Consider the following 17,594-nt stretch of genomic DNA (forward strand, 5'->3'; position numbering starts at 1 on the left):
CCTAAAGCTGTTTTGAGGAAGTGTAGAAAACGTGCAATATACTGCTGTGTCAGAGGGATGGGAAGCTGCTCTGTCCTTTTATTTTGAATCCATGCTGTTGATTTCTTCTGAAAGGTAATGAGAGAACTACAGGTGTATCATAAAGCTATGGGAAGGTGAAAGCTTCTGTTTCACTTATGACCTTGGTCACATGAAATGGCATAACTGACTTCTTTGTAGCAGCACAGTAACAGTGGAACAGAGGAGTTGCCATTCCTCGTGTCAGTGCAATGATGCAATCGTTCCAGTACTGCAAAAGAGGGAGCACATCAGGTGCCTAACAAAGCTGTGTCTCTGTGGAGGCTGTAGCATGGCTATTCTGAAAGCTGTGCTGCATCATTACATTTACACTTCGCTTTCTTTTACAATCACAAACCCTGTAGGGATATGACACGCTTTTTTGGTTTTCCTCGGTGTGGAGATTATTTGAACTACTCTGCCTTTACACAGCCGAGTCTTCTTTAGCACTGTGCCAAACTCCCAGCCTTTGCAGGTCCCATGGTGAAGTCTGGGCCAGGCTTTGTGCTGCTGCAGCAGTGCCACCCAGCGCCACGTGCTGCAGCCAGCCGCAGCAGCTCCTGTCTGTGTCACCTCCCCCTGCACTCACGTTTTCTGACAAGACTGCAGGCTGGCAAGAAGCCCTTCTTGAGCTGTAGCTCCTTTGCTGCTCCTAGCTGCCTGCAACGAGTGATCGCTGTGTGCGGTCAGAAAGGGGCGTTGCTGCTCTAGGGCGTGTAACACAGCTCTGTCCTGAGGTGACAACACAAACACTTCAGACACATTGATGCGAAAAATGTTGTATTGAAAATTTTCAGTTTCTTTCAATAGTACATCAGCTCCTTCACTCCAACACACACAGATGCACAGCCATTCCACACGTCATTGGTCCTGGAGCAGGCCTACCTATGTTATTCCCATACAGCCACGTCATCAATTTTAGCACTAACAGAAACGAGAGCAAGAACTGGATACGTATTAAAAAAATCTTACACCTGCATTACAGAGCGACAACTACCTGATAACTGAAAGCTGCCTTTTTCCCCACTCCTATGAAGTGACATCTGTCTGTGTCTTAGGAGCTAGCTGTGGGTCCCTCGAGGCAAGGAGCGTTAAGTTAATGCAGGCAGGTGATGGCAGCGGCCGGCCGACAGAAGTGCGCAGCAGCGATGGTCCGACAGTAACTACTGTGCGTGGAGAGGACCAGCAAATCAACGCTGACGGTAAAAAGCGTTTCATCAGAACACAATTCCATAGGAATTCCGGCTGCGTGGATGGTGAAAGGAGATGCTGACAAAGCGCCCATCCAGGACAATCACTGCTGCGAGTTCTGCTGCAGCACGTTTTGCAGGGTTTTGTGGCTCTGCACGGCAGCAACTACATCTTCGTAGAGAGCGCTCACGCTGACGCACAGCGGTTGGTGTTGTAGCTCCGTCAGTCTGCAGACAGCCACAGTGCCGAGGATGCAGAGCAGCAGCAGCAGCAGCGCCCTCAGCACCGACCGCGACCACGAGTGCTTGTGCCGCGCTGGGGGAGGGGCGCGAGAACTGGAGGCAGGCTCTGCAAGAACAACGTTTGCAAGACAACGGGAGGAATTATTCAGGCATCCTTACCCGTCTGCCCCGTGCTCAGGTAATGCGCTTTTCAGCCTGTGCTGTGCTCCTGTTTTCTCAAAGAACTCTCCTCATTTAACTACGGTCACTTTAGGAGAAGAGCATGAGATTCACTTCCGTGGGCAGAAGTGAAAAAGGAGCAGAGCATCTGTGTGTTGCACAAGATCTGTTTTTAAACCTATAGTTCAGTACAGTAAGATTAAATGAATGGAGAAGTTTTTAGGAGCACTCAGAGCACTTTACGAAACTTGTAGCTCAGCAGTTCATCAGGAACCTGGATGTTAAATCACTGTTTTACTTGCCTACAGCTGCCTGCCTGTAAGGCTTCTGTAAGCTCTCCTGCTGTGCTGCTTCCCCCACTCCTGGTCTCTCAGCACCTAGGCTGCATAAATGCAGATCTGGCACTATCAAATCTACAGTGCAGGTTAAGCGTGACGCAGTTCTGAGGCAGTGCTCCTGTTCACTCTTTTCCACAAGGCACACATTAGAATGCACTTTACCTGAGCTCACTGTGGGTACCACTTACTTCGGGTCTGCGCAGTTTCCTTTTTAGTTTTCTTTTCCACCTCCTGTTTTGCAGCTCTCTGAGCATCGTATTCCCGTCTCCTGCGTTCCTTTTCTTCTGCCTTCTCTCGCTTCCTCAGTTCCCTCTCCTGAGCCTCCCTGGCTCGCTGTTCTGCCTCGCGCTTCTTTTCCATTTCTGGGGATTAATAGCAAGTTTTCCATTTACATAAAGGATTGTCGTTGGCTTCTTCCTTACTGCCTGCTTATCTGTTCCTAGTTGGAACCCCTGGACACAGTCCTGGGCGAGCTGCTCTCAATGCCCCTGCTTGAGGCGGGAGTTGCACCAGATGACCCCCAGATACCTGTTCCAACCTTAGCTATTCTCTGACACTGAAATCAAATAACTGTCCTGTGCTGTAGTGGTTTGTTCTGGTGGTGGGTTTTTTCTTTCTTTTATTTATCCTTCATTCTGCTCCCTGGAAGGGTGCAAGACCAAGCTGAACGGGGCTTTGAGCAACCAGGTCCAGTTGGAGGCGTCTCTGCCCAAGGCAGCGGGGTTGAAACCAGGTGATTCTTAAGGTATCTTCCAACCTAAGCTGTCCTATGATTCTGTCAAGAAGGCAGGAACTAGCACTGTGTCCCAGGGTATCTTTCTCCTTCCAGCCATTCTACCCTGCTCAGAACTCCAATAGTTACAAATATTTGCCTGCTGGCAATCCTTACTGTGGGCAGCATTCAGCAGTGTGAGGACTGTGCTTACCTCGCTCTGCCTGGAGCTTCCGTTGCCTTTCTCGATCCTGCTCAGACTGGATCGCTTTCATGTGCTGCAGTACCTTCAAGGTCCAAGAGAACAAGGTGAGATGGCTGCAGAAGGCTCGGGGCAGGTTAGCTCACAAATGGCTGCAGTGGGTGCGAAGGCAGTCAGGTGGATCTGACTGCTGACCTGAGCCCTCCAGGTACGACTTGGAGAGAACTCTTGCTACACCACTCTTTGCAGTTAAGAAGCAGAGGTCTCTGCTCTAAAATTACATGGAAAAGCGGTGCTAGCAGCTACAGAGGATCACAGAACAGCTTGTTTCATCAGCCTGAACTATTTCACAGCAGCATGGCAAGGCAGTAACAGAAGTGCATATTGTAACTTTTTGCTCCATGAATCCCAGCAGCAACTATTTACATGACCCTATAGTAGTTCCCATAGTAGTTCCATGAAGATTTTTATACCCTGGAGTATAACAAAGTCTATGCACAAGTTATTTGTCTGTGCCTTCTATCCCTTAGCAAAGCAGCATTTAGTCCTCAGTTCTACTGAGAGTGGGACTCCCCATGTTTTTTCTCTAACCATGGAAGCAGTAAAATCAGTGCAGAGAACTGCTTGAAGAAACTTTAGAGCTTACTAAGTAAAGAGAGGAAAAAAACATCACCAAAAAGATAAGAAACAAGAATAAAACAGCAGCAGGTTCCTTACCCTGACTGCAGCCTGCTTGCACTGCTTCTCATCCAGGCAGTCTCCAGCTACCTTAGCTAGAACAGGATCCAGGGGATTGTCCTTCAGATCCAGCCACTTCAGGTTCTGCAGGAAGGGGTGGTGAAGGGGGGGCTGTCAGACGGCCACAAACATCACGACAGACTTGTGGTTATTTAAGAAATTCAAAGCTGAAGCAAAGAGCTGCTTGGTTTTCCCAAGAATGAAATAGGAAGACAAGTGGGGAGCTCAGCGTTCTCAATAGGCGTGAGAGAATTTCCTCTGGGCCGCAGCGCAGAGACAGCTGAATTTTGGAAGGAGTATCGTCAGGATAGATGCTGCACCAGAGAAATCAACTTGAGAAGGATCACAAGACCCTGGGCTGCGTCCCAAGGCTTTATGTAACCGCCCGGCCGCCGGCTTTACCTTGAGCTGCGCGAAGCTGACGGGCAGGGTGACCAAACGGTTGTTGAGGAGGTCCAGGTGCTGCAGGCTGACCAGGCGCCCAAAGTCCACGGGCAGCTGCTGGAGCCGATTTTTACTCAAATCCAGTTTCACCAGGTGTGTCAAACTGCAGAAATCTGACTAAAACACAACCGAAAAGCAGGAAAAGCATTTCAGCACCTTACTGAAGGTCCTCGGCAGGGGCTGTGCCGAGTCTGCACCTGATACAAGCCACAAATCCCCAGCTTCCCACGGAACTGGTGGAGGAGAATCCCCCCGCCTCCTTTGCCTCAGAAAAGTGAGGTAGGTAACGGTGGGGCAGACGAACCGGAGGCGGTGTGCAGAACAACTGAGACAGCTGAACTGCTGCGGCTGCTGAGCCTGCTCGGTATTCAGCCCGGGATCCTTCGGCAGGAGGTTCTGCACTCTGCTCGGCGCAACCCTTTTCTGACAGCTGCGCTCTGACCCGCAGCGCTGCCTGCACCGACCCGCCCTGCGCTGCCAGCGGCGCCTTCAGCCGCCGCAGGAGCAAAGAGCCCAGAGCTCCTTCCGACCTCCGGCTGAGCCGGCGGCTGTTGGAGCACCAGGGGTCTCTTCCCGATATTTCCTACCAGCTCTGCTTCATCCTCTCAAAGGCTGTCGTGCATCTTACCGGCAAGGAAACCAGGCTGTTACAGGACAAATCCAGCACGGTTGCTTTTGGAAGCGCAGCCTGAAAGAAAGCAGTCCCGAATGAACACACGGGTACAGTGCGGAAACCTCCGCGAAGGCGCTACTTCTGTATCGTCTCCGCGATATTTTGTATTGTTTCCGCGAAGCTACGTCGTATCTTGACGGGGCCGCAGCCGGGATCTCGCTCTAAGGAGCGAACCCGGGGCCGTTCGCGCGGCCGGGCAGCGCCGCTCCGCCGAACGGGTCGTGACGCTCCGCCGCCCGGCTCCGTCCCCGCACGCCGGCTCACCGCGCTGCTGCCCCGAAGCCGGCATCGGCCCGCTGCTCCCGGCCGGCCCCGCTCGCTCGGACGCTCACCAGCTCCCTGACCGGCACCTCGCTCAGGCCGCACAGGCTCAGGTCCAGCTCGTTGCCATCCAGCTTGTCCTTCAGGCTGCCCGCCTTGCCGCCGCCCCGCGCCATGGCCGCTCCGCGGACCCCGCGCCGCCCCGCCGCCCCGCCAGCCACTTCCGCGTCCACGTCCGCACCGCGGTGTCGCGCAGCGCCCCCTGGCGGCCCGGAGCGGCGCTGCCGGCCCTGCGAGCGGCAGCGCGCAGCGATCCGCGCCTCCTGCCTTGGCCGGCCGCATCGCACAGAGCCGTGCCGCCGCCGCCGCGCTCGGAGCCCGGAGTGTCTCTTGGGAGCTGCACTTGGACCGAGGCGTTCCTCTCTGCGAGGAGAAATTCTGCAACTTCTCTTCTGGTCCGGAAGCTCCACCAGCAAAGTGCTCTCCTGTCCCGATCGACCCACGGCCGGAAAAGTCCGAGGAAGAGTTTTTCCTGAGGCAGAGCCGAATTAGTGCTCCCCAGTAACGGCATTGTGGTGAGAACGAGCCTTGAGTTTCCAAGCCCCTCCACGCATTGTGACCTACGGGCGCTTACAGAGGCGTCTGTGAGTGCTGCTGCGGCACAGCTGTGCCCGGGGAGCACCTTGGCTGCTCGGTGCAGTGCCACTGAGCCTCTTCCAGCACGGGGGATCTGCTTACCTTAGATGTAATGGAGGTTATTGGAGGTTCTGAGCAAAGGCATGGTAAACAAGGATTTGCATCCTAGAAAATACCATGGAAGGTACCTAAGGTTGGCGTGCTTTCATCCAGGAGGTTACAGGAATTTGGTAAAGCAGGCTATTGTGCCTCCCAATGGTGAGCTGAAATGGCAGAGCCCTCTTTGGAGAAAAGCGAGGTCCGGTTGTGCAAAGCTCGTGCTTTTTGCAGCGAGGTTCAGAGGGCAATGAAGGGCAAATCTGTGCCGAGGAGAGGAGAGGAGAGGAGAGGAGAGGAGAGGAGAGGAGAGGAGAGGAGAGGAGAGGAGAGGAGAGGAGAGGAGAGGAGAGGAGAGGAGAGGAGGGCTGACTTTTTTTTTTTTTTTTTTTTTTTGTATCAAAGACATTGATTTTTTTTTCTCTGTGTTATATGACACTGAGCACACGCTGATGCTCCTGCAGTACAGATACAGATAATTGCGCTGTGCTTTGCTGCAGCAGTGACTCCTGGCCATGAGCGCCATACAGCCTTACATCACCTATGGAAATGCACAAACTCACCTACCTGCTCACCAGTTTTTCACATTTCAAAGGCAAGGTTTTCCTTCCTCCAACCAAATAAAGCAGCACCACTACTGCCACCAAACAAGCTCCTTGTGCTTCACGAGCAATGCACACTGAGAGAAATCCAACATCTACTTCTGAAGCCAACCTTCCCAAACACGAGATTTGGTTGCGGGCAGCATTTCATTACGTGGTTGTGTTACGAGCATATTTTGTGGCTCTGATACCTAAGATTCACTGCAGCCAGTATTGATGCCCTTGTTCATAAGCTCTGTTGCACTCGACACGGTGAGCGAGCCTTGGAGCATCTCCCATTGCTGATCTCTGGCGTCCGCCTGGGCGGAGGGAAGACCAGAAGTGGGGTTGCAAAATGACTGCCAGCGATTGTCCTGCAGGTCAGTGGCTGAGTGAGAATCAGGCCACTCTCAGCCCACCCCGGTGGTTAATGTCTGTGTGATGTTTGAGACACGGGTTGCCCTCTGGCACCAAATTTATACCCCAGCCTCCAACAGTGCCCGGAGAGTCTGTCAATCATTTGCCACAAGGAATGCCACACGTGTCAGCCCTTCTGCACCAGTCAGTGCCGCTGTGCACTGCGGGGCTCCTCTGGGCGCTGCCTCTGCCCTCGGCATGCCCGGCTCTGCCGCTCCTCGCTGCTCTGTTTGATGTGACGGGGTACAGACAGCCAGAGTGCTGAAAGCCGTTAGCGAAGTGGTAACTGCGATAATTCATTAAATGGATAAGGCTAGAAATTAATTAGTGATTCACAGTGCTCTGACGGATGCAGAAAAACAGGCAAGCAGCGCCGGTTGCCTTGGCAGAGTCAATTTCAGCCCTCGTACCAAATTTCGTGTCAGCCAAGGCTCGGGGTTTGCGTGAGGGTTTCGGGGCGGCTGCGGCGAAGCGCTTGGGGTGAGGCAAAAAGCGGCCGCTGGGACAGAGCGGAGGGACGGAGCTGCAGGGCAGGGAGCTGGGAACTGGGAAGAGAAGCGAGCAGGGAGACGGGGCTCAGTGCCGTCAGCAGCGTGCCGTGGCCGGGAAGCAAAGGGGGGATCCCGGGAAGCCGAGGCCGTGCCCTGGGACGCGCGGCATCCCGCCCGCTGCTCCAGCGGGGCCCCCACGCGCAGAAGATGCTTTGCGACCGCGCTCCACACGGCAGAGCGGGTGGCGGTTAGCAGAGCTCCCGGCTTCCACAGCCCGTCCTCCCTCCAGGGCCGGGCCGTTGCGGGGCGAGGCCGGCCAAGCCCTGCCCAGCCCTCCCCGGGGCCGGGTGAGGCCAAGCCGGGGCTGAGGAGGGCCGGGCCGGGCCGCGCACCGCCCCCGCCGGAGCTGCGTACGGAGCGGAGCGGGAAGGCGGCCCGGCCCCCCCGGTTCTGCCGTCGCCGCACTCATGGCCACCGCCGCACTGCTCGCAGCTCTGCCCCGCCGAGGGCTGCTCCGCCTGAGCGCGCGGTACGGACGGGACCGGGGGGCTGCAGGGGCCGGGAGCAAAGTGACGGGGGATCGAGGGGACGGGGCACCGCGGGGCAGCGTGTTGTTGGGGCAAGAGGGCAGCTGTGCAGGGCTGAAGGGGGCAGAGGGATGGGGGTGGTGAGCCAGGCGGTGGCTGCGGTGCAGAGGGGCCGGGTTCGGCTCGGGGGTGCTGGAGGTGCGTCGCCGTACTTTGGCTCCCCGGTACCCCCCTGAAGCAGCGGCAGCAGCAGACAGGCGACCTCCCCCAGAGGAGGGACAGCGGAGGAACGCGTGCGCCCGGGGCTGAACTTTCTTTGTGCAGCGGCTCCATCCGACTGCTGTAACGTGCAACGTACAGACGAGCTTCTTCCTCCTCCCCGCCCGGCGCTCCGGCTCGCGGGCCGTGCCCGTCGGTGTCCCTGTGCCACTGTTGTTCTTACGGCCGTGCAGAGGCTGCTGGGTCTGCAGCAGCGCGGGGCCGGCAGGTCCGCGGCTCCGAGGAGCTCTGCAGCTGGCCGGTTCTCGCTTTTGTTCGAGCTGCCTTTTGGAGCAAACTCCTGCGAAAAACGGGAAAGCAATTGGCTTTGAGAAATGCTTGGAAGAATTAGCTGAAATTCGGACACTAATCCTACCCGGGTGACTTCCGGGAAGTAGCTCGGCAGGGTTCACACTCGGGGTGCAGGTAATGCTTTTCAGCTGGGCTCTGATGGGGAGACAACCATCTCAACATCTGCTCTTAAGAAACAGGATCGGGAGGGAAGCGACACAGAACGTTTATTGCATTTTGGACGCAGCCCAGCATTCCATGTGAAGCTGGGTGGCGGAACAGTGACTCACAAAGCCTATTTATAGGAATAAACTCCTTCTAGTAACGTGAAAACTTATTAAGTTCTGCTCCTAATTGCACAGTGCTTATCCTTTGGGCAGAACGAGTGCAGAGGGAAAGGCACACGGGACACCACTGCCAGTCTGCTGGAATTGAAACCTGAGGGCTCCAGGAAAACTCTGCAGATCACCATTGCTCTAACTAAAGTAAACAAACAAAAAGTAATCAAAAGGTGATTAACTCCGCAGCCAGCAGGGTTGTGTTGAAGAGCAAGGAGGTAAAGAGGGTGCAGAGCAGTGCCAGCTCACCACTCTTTCCTTGCAGTTGTTTTACATAAAAGACCCCAAACTTGTTGCTTTGGGGAGGTGACCGTAATGGATTTCCATGAATGAGAAGCTGGATGTGGAGTCCTTGAGCTTCCCCAAATCTGAGCTCCGTAGCTGGGATCAGTTCTGAGCCCGTGAGGACGGGGAGCAGCAGCAGTCAGCCAGCAGCCCACACTGCTGCAGGGCAGCTCTGTCACTGCAGGGCATCAGGGGTCACACCTTCCTTCTCAGGGTAATTTCTGCAGAGATGGAAAAAGAGATGAAAAATGAAACCGGTTATCTTGTGTCAGCAGCTGTAAAACTTTGGTCAGGTTAATCACACACAGCTCCTGGGGTTGATTGAGGCTGCTTTATAAGCTTTGATGGGCGCTTTATGGGCTGGCTGCGATCCATCTGCCGACCTTGCATCCACGTGAGACGAGGAGGAAGCTCTTTCCCCCACGCCCCAGGCTGAGGTCGCTGCCATGCAGGAGCAGCCTGGTGGTGAGGCTGGCTCGTTTGCAGGCACTGCTGGCTGCTTTGCTGCTGGAATGCATTGCTAAAAGAAGACGTGTGCTCTCAAAGTTTATTGGTGAAACCCCACAGGAGTTTAGTTTGCCTTCTGCCAGCTGAGGCAGGGAAAGGAGAGCTGCCACCAGATCAAATAATCCTGATTTGTTTTACCTCCAGCTGTGCCACAGGAGGAGGCGGAGGGTGAATTATTTGTCTTCTAGAGCAAACACTAAAGAAAATGCATAAATCCCTCGGACCCATTCTGTTTAAACATTCTTTCTCTTCGAATGCTCTTTGCAATCACGCTCCTGCTGGCTGTTGGCTCTGGGCAGGAGGAGGCAGGCTGCTGTCAGCATGGTGCTGCTGATCCTTCCACGTGATGCATCTGCCTTGTTCCTTCTGTTCTAGGCTCCCTGTGCTTCCAGAGTGCTGTTTTACTTTGGCCCACACCTTTTGCTTTTTGCTATGGCCAAGAAATAAGTGGTCCAGGAGTGCCAAAGCATTTCCAGAGATCAGATTTGAATTCGAGGAGCTCAAACCAGATGAAAGCTGTGAGTTTTGCTCCCTTGGTGTTTCTGAAGAGAAGCATTTTGAGACCAGTTGGTGATTCTGGGCTACGAGTGTGAGCTGTTTCAGACCCGGATTTCAAGGCTGCAGGTGTTTTTGGTGCAGGGTGGGGCTTTGGGAGGCAGCTGTGTGTGCTTCCACACTGCGAGGGCATCGCCACTGAAGCACTTCAGAGCGCGGAGTTCTGTAAAGAAATACTTTGCAGTTCTTTGACATTCTTTCATCCCCACGTTTGGGACGGAGGGAGATGGAGCTGTGAAAACTCGAGGAAGGAGGAGCTGTCGTTTTGCTCGGGCTTTGTGTGTTAAGGAGTGGGGATCAGGCCCAGAGCCTTTCTGCACGGGAGAATTTCTGGGGACCACGTGAGGAACTTTCAGTGTTCTCAGATTGAAAACAAACCCTCGTGCTTGGGCCATGGGGCTCTGCCCCTGTGAGACCCTTTGCCCCCTCAGCCGGGGAGGAACTGGGGGTGTGAGCTGAGGTTCTGCTCTGTCTGCTGTGTCGCCCCTTTGCTGGCAGCGGTGCAGGGCTGTGCGAGCAGCTCAGAGGACGTCAAAGGAGACTGCAGAAAGCATAACGATCAGACTCCATCGGCTGCAGGGTCTGGATTTCAATTGAACGTTCCCTTCCTTCTTTCTGCTTCTTGTTTTGTCAGCCCCGTGCTGGGGGAACACGCGAGACCAAATGTGTTTTTTGACCAGTTGTAACGCTTCCCTTGGGTCGAGTCCCCAGAGGAGCGCGGTCGATGAAAGCCTTCTGCTGCCCCCAGCGCAGCACAGCGCCTGCTGGGCTCCGGTGAGCCGGGGTGCACGAGGTGAAAGTGCTGTTGCACAAGAGGTGGCTCTGCTCGCTGACCCCGGGTCGCTTTGCCTGGCCGTCCGAGGGAGCTCAGCGCCGAGCGGCGCCTGTTCCCCGTGCAGCCGGTGGGGAAATGTGGGGCGTCACCATAGAGATGGGCTCTGCTTCCACTGGAACTGGAGGTGATTTGGCTGCAGAGATGTGAGTGCGGCGGCCTCCACTGATCGCTGCGAACAGTTTGTGGCTTCCTGCTGTGGCAGCGTGAGGTACGGGAGGGGCTTTCCTAAAGCTGCCCTGCAGCAACGTGACGATGGCTCAGAATGGCAGGAGCTGCCGTGCTTTTTATTGCCCCCCTAAAAGCACTCTTCTGTGGATTAGGGAGAGCTTTTTCAGCTCTTATCAAAGGCTTTTCTTCTGTGGAGCTTCCTTTCATCTCCTGGTCTTTATACGTGTCCACCCCAGGAGCTTTGAAACAAAAGCTAATTCTCCTTACTGCTCGTTCGGTTACATCCTCCTGCCTCCTCCTGGGGCAGCCCCTGCAGCCGCGGTGTGCGCTGCTGGGCAGAGCTGTGAGAAGGGAAAGCCTGACCCGAGCGGAGCTGCCGTTGCTGGCGAGGAGTGAGGGAAGAGGGTCGGGCTGTGCTGCTCTGCTCCCAAAGGCAGCGGCTCGACTTGTGCCAGGCAGGGGGCAGAGCCCCGTCTTGCAGAGGAAGTAACGCCGTGCTGATGTTGTTCCTCACGGGCAGGAAAGCAGGTTCTCAGCAATTAGCACAAAGGCTTTGCAGAGCGTTGATCCCGTAATTAATGGGTAAAATTTGATTTCAGGGTCATCTGTTGTTTTTTTTTTTCCTCTGCCCCACATCTGTGAACAAAGGGCAGCGCTTCAGAGCCACGCATCCTGCAAGTGCTGCTTAACCCTGTCCGTCCTAGGAATATCCCAGGACAGGAGTGGAGGAAAGAAGTGAGAAGTGAGGAGAGAGGAACCAGGAGGTGGGAGAGCTGGTGGGGCTGCATCCTGCCTGGCAGGCAGCTGCTGGGCAGAGAGAGGCACTGAGCAGGAGGGAGGGAGGAGAACAGCAGTGCTTGGATCCTTGACAGCTGTGATTTCAGAGGAAGCTGCCGCTTTTCTGCTGAGCGAAGCAGCTGACCATCGGGGAAAGCCTTAGCGATTTTGAAATGCTTTTCACTAATGCTCTGCCCACAGCTTCTTGCTACTTCCCGTTTCCTCTCCAGTTGGGCCTCCAGTATCATTTCTGTGCTCCTCAAGTACTGTGTCCCACCATTTCTGCCAAGGCCCTTCTCTGCTGAAACGCCTCCCAGGTTGTCCTTCGTGCTGATGTCTGTTTGTTGTGTATCCTCTCCCCTGGCAGCCCGCTTTGCAGGCCCTGCAGCCCCCTCCCCTCGCTGCTCTGGTAGCTCCTGGTTTTATTGCTGCCATCTCCAGGACTGCAAACTCTGTGGTTTTGCTCCCGGAGGCAGTAAAGGCTGCGCAGCCCACTTAGTGCTGCACACACAGATCATTGCTCTGCTCGCGGCTCTCGGTTAAAGCTCAACTCCTTTGATCTCTTCTAAGCAGTTTTTATTCTGTGAGACAAGATTGCCTTGTTCTCCGCAGATCTTTTTAGAACAGGTTAAAATGACGCAGACTGAGTTTTGTTTAACTTTCTCAGCCATCTCCTCTTCCCAGCAGAAGGAAGCCATTACAATGAACATCCCTGCAAAACGTTTCCACTGTTTCCCTTCCGCCTCATTTGCACTTTTTAATGTTACGATCTCTCAATAATCTGCCAAATCCACAATCTCTCCAGATATTTAGAAATGTTTGGAGTGGTTCTCATGCCAGATGGATGAGAGCAGCACAGCAGGCACCGGGCAGCGCGTTCCCTGGGCTGCTGGGGCCTCCTGCCCTGTGGGTGAGTGGTTTTGGTTTCGGCCCTGTGCTGTGCTTGCACTGCCAGCTGACGTGGGCATCTGCAGGTGGGGCAGCTGCTTCCCACTGCTTTTGGAGGTCCTTCTGATCTTCGGCACCGAAGTGGCTGCCTGTGATTCCCTTTAGTGCACTTAGGCCTTGCTGGAGCTCACAATTCAGTTTCTCATCTCTGTTTGTGGAAGAGGGAAATATCTCACAGTGGCCCTGACATGTGGAGATAACTGAGGGCAAGCATGTTTGTGTCCTAGGATGTTGCCTAACATCTTTCAGGGTGCTGTCTGTTCTTTTGAAATGGAAGGAGGACAGTACCAGCTCTGATGTTCATCTATCAGGCCTGGCATCAAACCACCTTCCTCATATTTCTGTGGCATGTCACGAGTGCACCGGTCTTAACTCTTCTGCAGGTGTGGTTTGGGTGAGGTGCTCTGCTTGGTCTGAGCATGGGATGTGCTGGGGATGGCCCTTTGTTCTGGGTTGGGTGATGCTGTGATGCTGTGATAGCTGACTGCTGTTTGAGCTGATGCAGAGCTAAAGCTCTGCTGGCTTCAGTGGGATGCGCTGCTTGCACCTTATGGGAGTGAGCCACTGGGCCTTGGGAAGGAAAAAACCACTTCCATTGGATTCAGTTCACTGTTTTGTAGTCCTCAGTCTGGGTGGAGCTCGGGGCTGACAACCAAGGCTGGAATAGCACGGCAGAGATTCAAAGGTGATCCAGAGATTAGCGGGCAAGGCTTGTAACTCTCAGATAGGCACCGCTGGTACTGCAGGCAGATGGGTGACTTTTCCAGACTGGGAGCAAGTAATGACTGCTTATATTACAAAGACACTTTTTTTGTAACCAGAGCCCTGAGCTGAACCTGGTGGCTTAGGAATTCTTTGTGTCTTCCCTTACAGCACTAGGAAGTCAACTGGGTCATCTGGGAGGCGACCAGCTCAGTGCTGGGATAATGTAGCACAGCTCCTGAAGCGCAGCTGGGTTTGTGAGAGCAGAGAAAACCTGCTGGCGTCTGTCTCACAGCTTCTTTTCCTTCGCAGTGTCCTGCACACGAGGACACTTTCTGCATCCCATAGGGTGACCGACAGCTATGTCCAGGGGACCTTAGACATTCCTCTGATCAACAAAACCGTGGGCCAATGCCTGGATGAGGCAGCGGAGCGGTTTCCCCACCGTGACGCCTTCGTTTTCCACCGAGACGGAGTTCGGAAAACGTTTGCTCAGTTCAAAGGGGAGGTGAGTGTCTGATTCACATCACAGCCCGAGCCGATCCACTGGGACAGCAGCTGGTGTTAATGGGGAAATCCAGCCCGGTTTCATTGGTTAGCTCAGGAGCGAGGGTTGTGCTGTGTGCCTCTCTGAACCTGCAGTGACAGCACTGCCAGAGCGAACATCCACTGGTGTGTGCTGCCTTTGTCCTTACAGATCAAAGGGAGAAGACAGCATACATGAAATGATTACTTTATATTCCAAAACGAACTTTCATACTTAATACATCAGGTGGCAATAATTTCTGTGGGCTGAGTCATGATGTTTCCACACCTGGAGCAGGCATTAGCTCTTGTGTTGGTCATGCTGGTCTGACTTTCAACTTTGTTACCTCGAGTGGTTTTGAACTTCAACCCTGAGCAAGTGCAGAATCCTAAAAACCTGATAGAACGTTTGACAAACATATGCCCTGATCCTGGCCAAGCCAGAGATCTGCTGCTCACCGCACCGTGCTGAGGTCTGATCTGCACCTATCAGCACCTTCCAGAGGAGGAGGCCTTTGGATCTGATTCACCTCCTCCACCAGGCTCTGCAGCTGATCCAGCCCCACAGCAGGCACCACTGCCAAACCACTGGGCCACCCAGGCCAGTATCTGTCACCCCTATATTCAAGAAGCAATGGAAATGGAAGTCATCTTGCTTAGTAAGGAAATGAGCTTGTCCTAAAAGAGGAAATGAAGACGATGAGGATGAGGAAAGCTACTCCAAAGCAGTACCACCACGTGAACAGCCCACCTGGGCTTCCACTCTGTGGAAAGATATCCACTGCCACATAATGTTTATGATCCTCAGGTGCTTGTCTTGCATTTTACAGGTAGACCAAGCAGCAGCTGGACTTCTTGCTCTTGGCCTGAAGAAGGGAGACAGGCTAGGAATGTGGGGTCCCAATAAATATGAGTGGGTTCTCATGCAGTTTGCAACAGCCCAGGCAGGAATCATCCTGGTAAGTGCTGGGGTTTGTATCAGTGCGTTGGGAAAGGAGGTGGACACAGCAGTAGCATATGGTGGAGATGAGGTCTGCAGTCTGACTCTCTCCTTGCTCGTTCCCAGCATGGTGAGCTGCTAACAAATCAGTTTTAGCAAGATCTGAGCAGCGCCCGCATCTTCTGCCGTGCAGGGAGGCAGACGGCGGGGCTGTGAGGAAGGAGTAGAAGGGAACGGCCTGCAGGAAAGCGATGGATACAAACAAGATTGCCCCTAGGTTGGTTCTTATGGGACATGTGGTTATCCCAAATAGCTGCCAGTTACTGAGATCCCTCCTAACCGTGTCTATATGGCTTCGAGATACAAATGCTCATTCAGAAACCCAGCCCAAGCTGCATTCCCCTGAAATTCCCCTCAATTTTCACTGCTGGTGTGATCTGCTACGTTAACCAAAGTGTGTCCTGTTTATGCAGTGCTCTGTGTAAGGGCTGTAACACATCTAGGATATTTTTTTTCAGCACTGTTCATCCCAGTGTCTGCTAAGGAGCAGTAAGGATGTGTGAGCACAGCTCAGGATGACCCTGAGGGTCGGCTCCGCTTCTGTGCTCAGTGCAGCCTCTGTTGAGAGCCGTACAGGGAAATGCTGATATTTTGCTGGTTGTCTGTTCAGAATGCCAGGGTTCCCTTGAGTTTTGAGTACCTGTGGCTTGGATTTAATGCCTGCCAGGGAGAAAGGAGGACTGTTTTTATTCCTAAAGCTGCTGTGACTGACTCATGAATCCTTTCCCTTTTCTTTCATGCAAACACAGGGTTCAGATAGCTTTTCTAGGAACGTGAGTTCCTTGTGGTGAGCTCTTAGGTCTGCATCTCAGACAGGAGGGGCTTCGGCTGTCACCTGTCTCTGGGAGAACTTTCTTGGTGGAGTATGCATTAGGGAAGACGGTTTCTGGGGTAAGGTTACTCTGATTACCCTTCTTGTTCCTCCTTCTTCAGGTATCTGTGAATCCAGCCTATCAGGCCCGTGAGCTGGAGTTTGTGGTCAGGAAGGTTTGTATGGCACTCACTGTTAATTCCTCTTGATTTGTTATGAGAAGTCATAAAAGCAGTTTGTTAGAGGGAATAGCAGGGGATGGTACAGAGAGGGGAACTGTTAAACACGTAGGTGTATTAGGAAGAGGCAAGGAGAGCTGGCCAGAGAACAGGGCTGGTGATGGCCATGTGGGAGCAAGGCCACCATGCAGGTTTTTGCATTGTCTGGAAAGAAGTGGGGGATTTCTTGCTGCTAAATGAGATTTATTTTTCTTGCATCAGCAGTCTGGAATTGGGTTGCTGGGCTGTAGTTTGAGTTCCCATTTCATCCTTCATTTAATCCTCTTATGGCAATACTGCCAGCATTGCTGCTGTCTCCAGATATTAAAACTAAATGCCCTGCAGTGAAGCACTTCCCCTCCAGTCTTGGTGCTCTCACCAGGTGGCAACGTAAACCCAAAGCGAATGTGCCAGCTCCTGCCTCCACTGGGACAGGCGACGTGCTGCACCTGGTGGGGTTGGGAACGCTTCATTTCCTGGCTCTGTTCGTGACTTTCGTTCTGCATCTCTCTCCTGAGATGGCACTCCTATCCTTTTTTTCCCAAGGAGACCTGGATTTTGTTTCCCTTTCTGTATTTTTGTGTTAGATTCTGCTCTGATTTTCTCCAGCATAAGCCCAGAGCTCTGAAGGGGATTCTTTTGGGCTGGGCTTTTTGTTAACACTGGGACTCCTGACCTGAAACATCAGTCCTTTACCTTCACACTGCAGTGAAGAACAGTGATCCTCTGAGAGTGGGGAACCACAGCTGCAGCTCTGCTTTCTTGCCCAGCAAGAACCGAACCCCCGGCCATGAGAGTGTCCTGCTGCATTTTCACTTTGCAGAGACCTTTTACGTGCCCTTCAGTGACTCTTTAACCTTGTATACGATGGCTCTTACTAGGGAGGTCTATAAAAAGCTTCAGATTTAATCTGGAGAGTCAGGATCGTGTGCCTGAACAGAGCAGCATGGAGAACATCCCATGCACAGCCACTGGAGGACCTATGCCACGTGGGGTCACTGTGTTGTAGGCTCTGCTCTTCTCCGTGGCCCGAGCATCACCCCAGTGTGAGATCTGATCACTTTCTGTCTCCCTTCACAGGTTGGCTGCAAGGCACTGGTCTTCCCTGCTCATTTTAAATCGCAGAAGTACTATGATATTCTAAAGCAGTCATGTCCTGAAGTGGAAAACTCCAGTCCAGGGGGAATAAAGAGCAAAAGGTGAGTTAGGAACACCTGGCAGGTTTCACTGACCTAGCAGCTGTGTCCTGCCCTGTGTCATCTCAGCTGCAGGCAACACGCTGTAGTGGAGGAAGGGTCAGTTCAGAGATCTCCTTATTGAGGACTTCAGGTACTGATGAGGGCACTTTGCAGCCACTTAATGGAGCTGTGCTGGGAGACACCACAACCACTGAGCCTCTTCCCCAGCACTGCCCTGCAGGTGCTGCCTCAGGCCTTCTGGCATTCCACCGAGCACTGCTGAGATCCCAGACCGGTGATGGACAACACCTTGGAGCAGCGGTTTGGTCTTTGCCTGCTGGGGCTTCAGCCATCGCTGCCAGCAATAGAAGGGCTCTCTGTAGAAACACAGAGTCCTGAGAGGTGGAACGTCCTACACACGATTCTTCCTTAT

The 17,594-nt window shown here is 53.6% G+C and overlaps 2 protein-coding genes across 2 annotated transcripts in view; one reads left to right on the forward strand and one right to left on the reverse strand.

Annotated features, from left to right (window-relative positions):
* Window positions 1-1,351: 1,351 nt before the first annotated feature.
* Window positions 1,352-5,193, reverse strand: LRRC59 (leucine rich repeat containing 59; the record flags this gene model as incomplete). Its single annotated transcript, XM_079544326.1, has 8 exons — window positions 1,352-1,596; window positions 2,176-2,349; window positions 2,914-2,986; window positions 3,619-3,723; window positions 3,824-3,919; window positions 4,042-4,200; window positions 4,712-4,771; window positions 5,089-5,193. 8 exons carry the CDS (start codon window positions 5,191-5,193, stop codon window positions 1,352-1,354), a joined length of 1,017 nt encoding a protein of 338 aa, XP_079400452.1.
* A 1,492-nt stretch (window positions 5,194-6,685) lies between these two features.
* ACSF2 (acyl-CoA synthetase family member 2) overlaps window positions 6,686-17,594 on the forward strand; it is a gene marked incomplete at both ends in the record, with an annotated part of 35,040 nt that continues 24,131 nt past the window's right edge. Inside the window, 6 exons of the mRNA XM_079544245.1 lie at window positions 6,686-6,710; window positions 7,611-7,767; window positions 13,742-13,937; window positions 14,785-14,913; window positions 15,888-15,941; window positions 17,064-17,182. Of these exons, the coding sequence (XP_079400371.1) occupies window positions 6,686-6,710; window positions 7,611-7,767; window positions 13,742-13,937; window positions 14,785-14,913; window positions 15,888-15,941; window positions 17,064-17,182 (680 nt within the window). The remainder of the gene's footprint in view (window positions 6,711-7,610; window positions 7,768-13,741; window positions 13,938-14,784; window positions 14,914-15,887; window positions 15,942-17,063; window positions 17,183-17,594) is intronic.

Source organism: Tetrao urogallus (assembly GCF_951394365.1).
Source record: "Tetrao urogallus genome assembly, chromosome: 18".
Classification (NCBI taxonomy): Eukaryota; Metazoa; Chordata; class Aves; order Galliformes; family Phasianidae; genus Tetrao; species Tetrao urogallus.